Genomic DNA, 13,140 nt, shown 5'->3' with positions numbered 1-13,140 from the left:
TTCCAAACCAGAATTGGAAATCAGGTTTGCAGTTATGGTTTGTGGACAAATTGGTTTGTGCAAACTAGGTGAAGAAGAGGGAGTGCACAAACCTCAAGCCCAACAACCAAACCATGCTTTCACTATTACATCTTAGCCAGGTCAGTACATCAGCCTTTTGTTTTTCTCAGGTCTTTTAACTTTGTCTTGAGAAACAAAATTATGCTTTTAAAAGATTTGAATCCAGGCCACAAATACTGAAATTTCATGTGTCCTCTTCCCCTTCCTCTAGGGTATTCATTTTGTGTTTGGCATCACCTGAAAATCTGCTCTGGAAGGATGTGTGACCCTCTGAAACAGTGTAGGAAATGGCATGGGAAGCTGCAGGGAAAAGGGGGAATTGGTGAACTCCACCTTCCATCCTCAGAAGCTTCCTCTGGATCCTAGCCCCTTCTGCGAATTAAAGGACTCCTTCCCTTTATGGAAGAGCACTTTTGGATCCAATCTGGGGTTACCAAACTTGTTACTGTACTATCAGACCTTGATACAAGCTTTTAGTGTTCCTTATATGGAATAAAATAGTTCTGTAAAATTCAGTTGTGAAACAATTTGATTAGGTCACAATGCAGGTTGCCAGACAAAATCCAAGAACGTGAAACCTTAGCTATTGACCAAAGCATATGCTTTTCTCTTTTCTCTGAAGACACTAAATATTACTAAAAATTTCCAGAAACTACATTCTGCGGAATCAGATCTTATTTTTTCCCCTGTATTCACTCTCCTACATACTGAAGCCATATTCTTTTACATGTCTAAACCTTTTGTTCCCTGGCTTTTGTTGGTGTCAGCATGACTTCCAGCATACTTGGGCTGAAACCAAAATGCAACTGTGGACATTGTTGGAACCAGAATACGAATGCAGGCCACTAGCTGTGAAATCTGAGGGCTGTGTCATATGCTTCATGCATGGTAAAGTTGTTGCTTGCATCCCAGACTACTCCAGTAATGTTTGAAGCACAGAGACCGTGTGGGAAGGAAGAATGATGTGGTTATTCCCTATGGGTACTTAGCGTGGGGAGTGACCACACCATGCATTCATACTAACTAGTTTTCCTGTTTCAAAGTATTTTAGCTTCTTTGACACTTTCGAGAATGTTGTGCCTCAAACCAAAATGCCTTAAAGTTCAAGTAACCAAAATGTTTCCAAGCAAACCATCTTGTTTTCAAAGATTCAGTATTTCATGACCTGATGAGTGTTTTTAGAATGCCAAATGTAGATAGGCTGCTGTATACTTCCATAATGGATATGAAGGATCTAAGAAAATAGCCTCCACTTTTAATGCAGTACAAAATAATAGGCTGTGTGATAGCAAACGTGTTAATTCAGAATTTATGACCCACTGAATTCTGTGGGACTTTGCTTCCTAGTATTTAGGATGACAGCCTTAGAGCAATTTCCATCTTTTCAAATATTAAGTATAGTTCACTGTGTAGTGATACCGTAGGTAATTGAGACAGAAACAATTTTGGAAGTGAAATATTAGTACTGGAAATTCATTATAGTAAGTCAGAAAAAATATTGATTGTAACATGAATTTTTTGTTCGTTTTGAAGTATTTTTAATTAGAGAAAATAATTTTAGCATCTGCCTCAGGTAGGTTTTAATTGCAGTCATCAATTTTCTTCCTATTGCAGATTTCAGATAGCCTCATAATGGAGTACTTTGAAAAATACAAGCACAGAATGAATGAGATGGAAGCTTTCAATATGGTAAAATCACAGTGTTGGAGAAGTTGTTTTGTATGATTACGCTAGGCCACAGTTGGGTTGTGTTAAGTTTTTATTATGGGGTGGATCTGTTTATGTTGTGATATACTCTCTAAAGGAAGAAAAAAAGCCCCTTAACTGAGAGCATACTCTCTTCCAAAATTATATTAGGTGTCAGTAAAATAATAACAAGAACATATGGAGATTCTTTTTCAAGTATAATAAATGTGAAAAATGTCGGTCTCCTTTTGAACCCATATTGGTCTCTATGCATTCCTTTTTAATAAATTTCATTGTTGGTTCACCTTTTAACAAGATTCCTGCCACTTGCAATGTGTTTTGCGTGCTGAGTTATACCTCAAAGCTACTAAGTAATAGACGCCATGCTTAATGCATTCCACAGACTTTGATCTTTATTACACTGATTTTCTGAAGATGTCCAATAGGGTAGAATTGGCAAGGTAGCACTTGTACTGGTTTTTCTCAGGAAAATGACCTACCTTCTTGAATTGTTTTGATGGAAAAGAGTTGAAGAGTTTATGTTTGGTAGTACAAGATCAATGCCAAGAGCTATTTCGAAAATTTGTCATGCGACAAAGATTGTAGCTAATTGCATATACATTAGTAACGTAATCTATATAATATTTGCATGAGCGTATTGAATGGCTAACAATTAGTCATGGCTAAATCCTATCTTACCAAGTATATCTTCTTAGCAGGAGTGAAGAGCTACTGGCCCAATCCCCTTGAAAACCATGATTAATTCCCTTAAAGTAATGAGATATGAAATGTATTTGTTCTTTCATTTATCTTTTCAAAGAAACTTCTCACATTTTCAGGAGGATAAAATAGCAAAACAAAAGCTACATTCAGGGAGGCAGTATTTATCTCTTCTACAAAAGTGAAGTACATTTATTTTGTGTGGCTAAATTGGTATCTAAATCACTATTTCAGCTGAAAGTTGTTCTAGGACCTTGCATAGAGGTGCTAATACTTCTAGATCGTCTCTCCTACATCAAAGAACAGGTAATTCTTGGGTACATGACATCTATGGGAGTGGATGTATCAACTGTAGGGAGATCTTTTAATTATTTAAACAGCAACAGAGTAAGTCCTTCCCACAGTAAAAGAAACAAACCATGGTTTTCACATATTTGCTGAAGTTTTAAATGTTCAATCCATCATTCCCAACATTGCCCAGCAGATGTTTTTACTTTGGGGAAACTTGCTGCAGTAAAGTTTTTATGTTCTCTTAATTGCATGGTAAATTACTAGTAATAAAGAAACAGCCTTGCCTAAACAGATATTTTAATTGTTAATAGTTGAAGTGCTAAACAATTTTTACTTCATGCATTCTGCTGTTTTCTGAACGGTCTTATAGTCATGTTTCAAAAATTATGTCCACGTACCTTGAGTTTTGAATTGTGAACATAGATTACATGTGTAATTTTTAGACCATAGTCTGCTTTAAATGTATCTTGGCAGTTCAGTGCAAAATAATTTTTTTCTGCTATAAGTATGATATGTAAGCTCAGAGCCAGATAACACTTCTTTTGTATACTCAAACAGTCTCCACTTCCAACAGGTATGTAGTGTGGACAAACACTTTTTGCCCAGGATAGATGTTGCTTTCAGCAATATGGCTGCTCTGCTGCCGTTCTGAATAACATGCACATTCTCCACCCATAGGGTTAGGATAATTGTGTGGATATGTATAGAGAGCCAGTGTGGTGTAGTGGTTAGACTGTTGGACTGGGAGTTGGGAGATCTGGATTCTAGTCCCCACTCAGCCATGGAAGCTCACTGGGTGACTTTGGGCCAGTCACAGACTCTCAGCCCAACCTACATCACAGGGTTGTTGTTGTGGGGATAAAATGGAGAGCAGAAAGATTGTGTACACCACCTTGGGTTCCTTAAGGAGGAAAAAAGGTAGGATATAAATGTAATAACATAAACAAACAAACAAATAAATACGTATTATACAGGCAGTGCCTGCACAAATAGAGGGCGTGTTAGCATGGTGTGTAACCACTCCATCCACTCCAACCACATGGGCAGAATATGCACATATTACCTGGAGTGTCTGGGAAGCAAGCATGCTGCTGAAGTAACATTTAAACTGGTCCCTGTATTATATGTATGGAGAATCACAATTCCTGTAATTGCGGCAGTGTTCTGAGATTCATAGGAATTTTGCTGTCTGTATTCATGATCAATCATTTCACATATTGCACTTGTGAAGTACCTGAGGAAGGCTAAGGACTATACACTTGAACAAAACGGTGGTTTTCCATTCAGCTCTCTCTGGCAGATGATTACCAGCTGTAATCCTTATAAAGAAGATGTTTGAAGTCAGTACTCACAGTCCCATTTCATATTTGCAGCAGCTCCCATGTGATTGCCTGAAAGACAATGCATGCCCACCAGTGGGGACTGCATGGAGGTGTGGCCATCACACAATCCCAGACAGTTTTTCTTTCTTTCAGATAAAACATTCTTTATTCTTCCTGTTGTGTAAAACAAATATGGGAACAAGTGCATTACACAAATATCAGGACAGTTCAGTGGAAACATGTACCGTTTAAAGCAGATGAGCCATAGAGTTCTGCTTTAGGATTGTTCTGTGATTTAGTACAGCAACTCACCTGTTCAGGCTGCACAAAAAGATGCAATTCCCACTTGCTTCAGGCAAAGGCAAGAAAGTTTTTCAGATTTGTAGCTTACATCACACACAATTCCCCCGTCTGCTCCTCCAGAGGCCGCCAAGTGTATGAAATGGGTTGTTGTGTAAATGGTGTGCACTGTACCTAGAAAAAAGGAGTGGATTTCTGCAGCCTAGGCAATGGAATCCCATTTGTTTGTAGAAAGGCTGCTGGTGGCAAGCATGTTGAACTTTGAAGCAGCGTGCTATGGCCCAGTTCTGATTATCACTAGCTTTTGATATTAACAGGCTTCAACAAACCCACTAACCAACAGGCTAAGGAATGGTTGAACTGCTGCGGTTTCCCTGCTCTGACTAAGCCCTTTTGAAGAAATTTATCCTGAGATATATATAGATACACACACACACACATACACACACACTCACTCACTCACTCACTCTATGTCTGCAGTGCACTACTTGGAACAATTGCTTTCTAATAAATGTTTTTGTTTCATACTGGCTACTTTTAGAGAGACTATTGAAATATTTAAATAATGGATGTAAAGTTTTTCAAGGGCCAAAAAGTTATGAAAACTGCAGTTCCGTGGGCCCCTTTCAGCAGATGCAGGAACTTGTGCACGTGCACAGCAATGTAGCAGAAGTGAGACTTAGAGTCAGAAGTCTTGTAGAATGTGAGGCGTTTACTTCATAGTCTTCTGGTGATCTGCATAGTGATTGTCAGGATTGGCAAGAAGGGAGAGGGATCAGTGCCACTGCATTTAACACTGGTTTATCTTTGCTAAATTTAATATTTAATTAGAATTACATCCTGACTGCTAGCATACCTGCCTGTGATGGACGCCAACATAACATTTCTGTGCGGTTATGCTTGTGCAGCTGTTGGTATGTCACCTCCTTATGTGAGAAATGACAGAAGACATTTTGGTGCCTGAGGCAGAAAAACAAAATGATGCCTTCTGGGTGTTCCAAAAAATTAAAATAAACTAAATAATTAACAAATTACTGCCTTTTTGTGATCCCACCCAAAAGAAATCTGCCTCCTGACTGTGCCTATGGCCAGCCCTGTCATATCAGTTAGGATCAGATAATTTGACTGATTCTGAAGAAAAATTAACTGGAAGTGATGAAGGCATATTAGATGTTACTGTCCAAATTGTATATGCCTACCTTGTGTACATAAGAAGTTCTGCTGACGTTCGGATGCTGTGATGTGTTCCACCCGATTTAGGGATAGGAACCTCTGGTCCACAGAAATTCTCCATCTGGCTCGTAGAGGCTTTGGCTCTCTCTGTGGGCCCCATCCATTCCACTCCCCCTGGAGGCTACTGTGGGCATGGGGAGAGGACAGGAAGGAGAATCGCCTATTATTTCCAATCATTGATCAGAGATAACAAGGAGATTCCCCTTAATTACTGTGGCACACATCCTCCCAATTGGGATGGGGAATGGCACACTAAGTACGTTGCCTGCCCCATGTCCTCCCTAGTGGAAGTTGAGACACCTATATCCACACTACACCTTTCCTCAGGACTTGCACATGTTGAAAAAGGGGCAGATCCTGATATTAACCCAAGAAGGATATGTGAGATAGGGCAAGGAGAAAAAGTTCTGAGCCTCTCCTTCTTTACACTCTTGTGCTAGTGAATAGTGGGGGGCCCTTGGGGTAGTGGATAGAAACTGATGAAATAAAAGCTCTTCATGACTGAGTTCTAGATTCACAAGAAAATAGTAAAGAACAATAAGGCAGTGTTCTTTTAAAACCAGAGCATTTGAAATGTAGTCATTATGACTTACACTGTCAGCAAAAGATACTGGAGGATTAAATGTTGTTCGTACTTTACATATAAACTACAGAATTTGTTTAGTATTTTGTCTTTTTTTTAAAAAAAAAATGTATTGCCATATCTGAGCTTTCAAGTCAAATGTCTTTTTGATGTCCTCTAATCAAATATCATTTTACAGGACAACATTGCCTGGTCTGGACTGGTAAAGTTATTCGATCCCATAAAATCCCCCAGATGCTATGCAGTTGTGGCTCTGAAGAAAGAGACATTTCACGTGCAAGCAAATTGCTAGATCGATCTAAAGCTGGGAACTGATGCTGCTGTTGTATTTTAAACTCAGTTTGTTTTTTACAATTATTCTAAACTTACTAAGCATTCTGTTGATTTTTAAACGTTTTCATATGTTTATAGATCATGACAAATAAATCAGAAAAATAAAAAATTTATACTGCCTTTATATGTCGAAGTATCCCAAATTACTAGCATAACATGAAACGTGAGGTTTCACCCTCACCTTATGTGGATGATTTTACCATTCCTTCATGGAAAATAAGCAAAGTAAGGGTCAGTAGAGACATATCCATGATCAGATTTCCGAACTGAAAACTTGAAAACATTCATGTGTACATGTGTGTGTAGAAGGGTTGTTTTCTTAAAAAAAAGATTCTCCCCAAGTTACTGTTTACAGCTTTCGAGGGGCAATTCTGAGTTTTCAAAAAAAAAATGCTGCAGTTAAAAAAAAACAACAACAACTGTTATCCCCTCCCACAGTTTCACTGCCCCAATCCATTTTGAATAATCCTGCAGCTGTTTTTATTTAAAGCAATTAAGGGCACAATCCTATGCATGTTTAAACAGAAAAAAGTCCTATAGTTCCCAACATTCCCTAGCCAGCATGGCTGGCTGGGGAATGCTGGGAGTTGTAGGACTGCTTTCTGTCTAAACATGCATAGGATTGTACACTAAGGAGATCAAACCACAGGTATCCTGCTTCATGTCTGTCTGGCCCTTACGCAACTTCAGTGCCACCTTGGCCTTTTGGGGAAGAAGGTAATTCCTTTCCCATCCCACCTTAACACTGAACACAGTGTAGCTAACCTGTCTTCTAGCTTAGCGCACTGTGAAAACAACTGTGAGAAGAAGAAGAATATTGCCTGCAACGTAGGAGTACAGGGAATTAGTTGCCAGACCATAGGGTAAGGGACCATAGACACAACAATGGGCATTGGATAGCAGAACGGTGAATTAATGCCTTAAAAGAGTTCACCCATGGAAGACCAGGGAAGAATCCATAGGTTACTCTGTCATTCTTGCTTCTCAGCAGAGGCGCTGTCCAGCTGTTTAGTGTGTATTGGGTCATTTGCACAGTAAATGCATAGTTATTGCTCAGTTGTTCTTGCCCAATTTTTGTTCTTGCCTACCTTACCTCATAGGTGTGTGTGTGTGTGTGTATAGAATGCCATGTATGACGCACTGACAATTGTAATAGAAATGTGACCAACAAGCTCCACTTCACACATTACATGGCAACAATCATATTAACTGAAGTATTTTGTATATGGCAGGGAGGTGTAACCAACCCCAGCCCTCTGGCATATGTATCTCTTGTGATACGTACAACACTGAACATATATCTGCAAGCTGCACGTGTTATTCTTCTGTGGGTGTAATGTATTTTACTTGTACTTATTAAAAATATAGTGCATGAAAGCTCCTTAAGATCTCCACATTTTTGAGGAAACCTTGGTTGATCAATGGTTTAAAGTAAATTGCTCCATGTCAATAATTTAAGAAATGATAGCACAGCATTCTTTTTCTTTTTAACTTCAGTAGGTGAGTGTGTTCTCAAAGAACAGGGGAGTGACTTCTAATGGAGTGGAAGAAATAATTTCCATTCTTTCCTCTTGGGGTTTTATTATACTTTATATAAATATTTTTTAAAAATATTGACTTCACTTATAATATATAATGCTGATATATTTAAAATGTATTAAATTGGCTGGTTGGTTTGTAGTAACCTTCCTGCTTGAAATATCCTAAAATTAACTTTGGGCTGAATGTTTCCACTTCATGGTGTCCATTGCTGCTGGTTGGCACTTTTCAAGCCATGCAGCTGTACAGTATAACAATACATGTCTTGGAATTTGCGGGTATGGATGATCTTTGAAATATTTTGAATAAACACATTAAAAGGAAACACTTGTGATTGCTGTAGTTCTATAAAAATGAACAAAGGAGTAAGAATGACAACAGAAGAGAACAGTGTTATTGGGCAGCTTTATATACATAGAGAAAATAAATACATACAAATGGGTGTGTGTGTGTGTGTGTAATGATATTCTATTACTTTGTAATGTTACATACACACAATCCAAATTTACAGGAAACAGCTTACTCTACTGGGAACTTTTCTAGCATAACTCCTACTGAAATGAATGGAAATCTTACAAAAGCTTCCGTTTAACAAGAGCTCCATGTTGATGGCTGCGGCTAGTTCATACACTCTAAAATCCTCCACATGGAGTGACCATGTGGAAAAAGTACTGTATGAACAACCTGACCACATTGCTTCCTAGCAGTACAGGTTAGTGGAACTGGTCTTTCCATTTGTGTAAATTAACACTACAAAGCAGTACCTACCCATGTGGTTAGACCATTGAATACTTCACATCTTCCATGTGGTTGATTCCACAGGGGTTCTACTTACAGAGAATTTTACGCCCTATGAATCGGCCATGTGATGTCTAGAATGGCATATACCACATGGGAACAATGGGACAGTATTGTAAGTTCATTCAGTTTTTTCAGGATATGAGCCTTATGTATTCAGTAACTTAGCTGAAAATGCCCTCAGACAATGTAGACAGTTTGGATTTAGTTACTGATGCTACTGGCTACATGGATAAGAATTTATCTGTTGATGTGTTTATTTTTATGAGTAGCCTCATTAAACCTGCAGATGCTCTGTCAGTGGGAAGTAAATGGGTGAGTGCTATTTTGAGTCACAAATCTTTTTATTAGAATTTCCAAGTGGATGATGCAGATCAAGAACTTCTGTTCCCACACATAACAGTTTATCTAATTAGTCCCTATATTAACAAGATATTAGAATCAAATATAATTAGTAATAAAAAATTTAATATGAATTATTTTGAAAGATTATACAGTAGTATAAATGACCACTTACTATAAATCAGTGGAGGCTGTGTGATAGCCCCCAATTTTTACAAATGCCTTCTTTAATATTAAAATCCTATCTATTGCTAGAAATGGCTGCATAATAAACACTTGTTAAATTGTAACAATGCTAGGGAAATATACTCAGGATTATTAGAATGACCTTTTAATATTATGTACTGCTGGAAACTTTCAGGTTAACAAAAAATGTTTTTTCCACTGGGTTGAAATGTTAATGAAACACAAAAGAATGTGCAATCAGATGTCCATGCTTAAGAAGTAAGTAAACCAGTATAGAGAGCTCTGGTAGTACTGAATACTAGAGACTATTCCTCTCTTTGTCCTCAGTTCTGTTCCCTATTGTCAGGAAGAGTCAAGGTAGTTGCAACCATAGCCAGAAATGAGATTTTATTTTATTTCTTAGATTGCCGCTTGAGCAAGAATAGGGAATGGCCAAATTGAGAACCTTCAGAAGAAAAGGGGAGGCAGTGGGGTTTATGGCAGTCTGCCTCCCCAAAAGACCAGGTTTGACCCAGAGCTAGCGTATGTTCTCTCTTCAGTTTAATGAGGTACAGTTTAAGCCAACCAAGACGACCTCTTAAGAGATTCAAGCATGGCTGATGTGAGCTTCTCCACATTTTATAGGAGGTAGCACTGATACATGGAGGAGCCATCAAAAATTATTTGGGGATTAGCAGCCTATGAGTATTCCCATAGGACCCAACATTTTTCTATAGGACCCTGTTCAAGCAACCAGTACAAGTATGGCTGTGATGATGTAGTCCTCGTTTGGGACTGTGAGCTCAATTTTCGCCTAGAGGAGGCATTCATTTACAATCGAGATTTCGTTTGAGATAATCTTAAAAGGAATTTTTATTTATTTAGAAAATGTGTACTGTACCTTTCTGTAGATATTTCCAAGGCAGCTGTCAATATCTAAGATCAATAAAACATTGCAACAATAATAATATCAAAGGAAAACAGCAGATAAAATCCAATCGAGTGGCTAACTACTAAAACATAGAAAAAGAAAACAGACCGGTAGATATTAAAAAGCAATTCCCAAGAACAACCTCAATATCAAGAGGGGGCAACTTTTTTTTTAGCCAAACGGCCTTTCTAGAAATAATGGGCTTACTGCAATGTAAAAATGCCATCAGAGAGGAGCAAGACGGGGTTGTATAGTAGGCAGGGAGTTTCAGAGCCTAGAAGCAACCACAGAGAAGGCCATCTTACATTTGGTCCCACATTTGGTAAGACACATGAGAGCAGGCAAATTCTATGAGAGAAGATGATCATTCAGCTATCCCTGTCCCCAAATTCTATAGGAGTTGGCCATAACCAGCATGGACACGTCTTTTGGGCTCGGAAACCAGTGAAGTTGCTTCAACATAGAAGTTGCATGATCATGCTATCTGCTCCAGCCGGCTAAATTTGGGTGCATGGTATTCCCCCACCCCACCCAGGTTTTCCTTTAAACTGTTTTTGTGCTGTATCTCCTAATCAAGAGATTGTAAAATGCAGACTTCCGGTCAGAACCAATGCCGCCTTGGTGGTGTTCTGCACAGTCTCTAGGACGCTGTCTCAAACAGCTTTTAAAAGGTTTAAAAACCTTTTTATCTTCCCCTGGAATGAAAGGGAGAAGCAAGAGCAGCATTCTGGATGAAGCCTTGGAAAACAGCTTTTTTTGCAATGTAGCAGAGAGGCTGGACTACGAGGCAAGTCTGCCAGAGCTTAATCACCGCTCAAAGTTGTTTTGGAAACTCCTATCTAATTAGGAGGTAAACCAGGGCTGACGTGCCCCAATGTAGTTCTTAGTGTTTATGGACAAAGGAATACCAGCAATATTCGAGGACCTACAAGATTTGTTTAAAAAGGATGACAACACCAAGGAGGAGAAAAGTTCTGTCGACCCCTCCCCCACCTCCCTTGGCAAAGGCTTCGAGAAGTGATGAAAATATAGAGTTACTTGCTCTGATAAAAGCTTTGTTTTTGCAATCTGCTGAACAGGTTAAGAGACTGGATTTAATCCAAAATTCCATCACCACCCTGCAAGGGGCTGTGGATTTAATTAACAACTCTTGGCAAAAAATGGAAGCAAAGGTTAACGAGCTGCAAGATCAAGTGGCAGCACAGGAGATCATCTTGAAAGCTTTTCATAATAATTTTTCTGCAAGTATCTTGCAATTGGAGGCTTTCACACGCAGAGCAAATGTGCGTATTACTGGTATCAAAGATTTATCTACTGATATAAATTTGTTTACTTTTGTAGATAAGCTCCTGCATGAGATACTTCCTTTGTCATCTGATTATGTACTTGATATTGAGCATGCATTCCGTGTGCCAAATGCTGAAGGGACTGACTATACGATTATAGTTCAATTTGCAAGGGTCTCCACAAAAAATCATATCCTGCGTTTGGCAGGACAGGGGGGAAATATTTTGGGGGGGATCAAAACAAGATAGAGTTATGTTATTTCCGGATTACACCAAAGAAGTTGTTGATAAAAGAAGGCTATTTACCATGGCGAGAAATCTGGCAAAACAAATGAATCTACAATATCATTTAAAATATCCTGCTGCGTTTTGCATTTTCTCTGAAGGTCAGATGAAGTAGTTTCAAAATCATGAAATGCTGGAGGCGTGGCTAATTGGAAAAACATGCAAGACTTCTGCTCCAGCTCCATGAACTGGAATTTACAAACATGTTTTGTCAATTGGCTATGTTTAGTCCGTAAGGCCAGCGATAGGTGATTATGAATATCCGTTCTTTTTCTTTCATCCTTTTCCCTTCCCACCGCCCTTCTCTTAAAATGGATATGATAGACTGTATTTAAATCTTCCGTGTGAGGGTGTACAGAAATGTGCTCACTCATTTATATATTTAGAAATGATACTATCTAAAATATAGATAGTATAAAATATATTAGTGATTGTTTTATTTTTTATTTTGTTAGTCTTTATAATCTCTTTTCTTTTTAATTATTATTATATTTTTAAAATATATTTTTATTTATTTTATCTTTATAAACACTACCAGAATTACCAACAATCTACTCAATACCTCAGTTCTCATCCACATAATATTTTAGTGAGGATACCATAATAACAGAAAGAGAAGAAAGAAAGGAAAAAAGAAAAATAAAGGAGAGGAAGAAAGGAGGTCAAGAATAAAGAAACCAGTTCTTTCCCCTCCCCACCCAGCTCCACCCCTTAAGAATTAAATTTAAACTCCAACATCTCCCAGCCTCCAATGAGATTCTATTTTTTAAAAAACAAACCATATCTGTTATACAAACTTACAATTTAGTAATACAATATTTTATATCAACGCCACAGTTCTACACTTCATTCCCAAAAGCCTGAATATTAGTAATAATAATAATAATAATCAAAGAGAGATTATAGTATTGTATAATGATAAAGCTTGAGATAAATCTTCAACCATCAATAATATTTTTATACTAGATATTTTGTCTATTTTAAAATATAAAATAGAAGGAGAGACATAAAAAGAGAGAGAGAAAAATAATAAAATGCATAAAAGTAAACAAATATATATAAAATCATTTCTTCTGAGTTAGCCTAGACCATGAAAGTTACACACAAACAGTTAACAGTACTTGTTTAGAAATTCCACTTCATGGAGTTGTAACAGTGTTCTCAGACATTTTAAGATTCAACCAAGCCTCCACCATTTCATGATTCGTAAACTTCTTCATCTGAACTTCAGACACAATACAAAGTGTAGCAGGATATTTTAAGTAA

General features: G+C 37.9%; 1 protein-coding gene across 4 annotated transcripts in view; it reads left to right on the top strand.

The window, feature by feature from the left end:
• METTL25 (methyltransferase like 25) overlaps positions 1-8,383 on the top strand; it is a 73,970-nt gene extending 65,587 nt beyond the window's left edge. For 2 of the 4 annotated variants that reach the window (XM_084810391.1, XM_084810393.1), the window contains exons 10-12: positions 1,675-1,749; positions 2,701-2,772; positions 6,374-8,383. In XM_084810391.1, the coding sequence (XP_084666517.1) occupies positions 1,675-1,749; positions 2,701-2,772; positions 6,374-6,487 (261 nt within the window). In that variant the 3' untranslated portion in view covers positions 6,488-8,383. Of the gene's footprint in view, positions 1-1,674; positions 1,750-2,700; positions 2,992-6,373 lie in introns of those variants that run through there. The other 2 variants (XM_084810390.1, XM_084810392.1) reach the window with 1 other exon arrangement.
• Positions 8,384-13,140: the final 4,757 nt, after the last annotated feature.

This window comes from Heloderma suspectum, chromosome 7, assembly GCF_057233095.1.
Source record: "Heloderma suspectum isolate Gila_16-S chromosome 7, 16-S_ref, whole genome shotgun sequence".
Taxonomy (NCBI): Eukaryota; Metazoa; Chordata; class Lepidosauria; order Squamata; family Helodermatidae; genus Heloderma; species Heloderma suspectum.
Note: the sequence above shows the minus strand (reverse complement) of the source record. Positions and strands in the feature narration are given on the sequence as shown.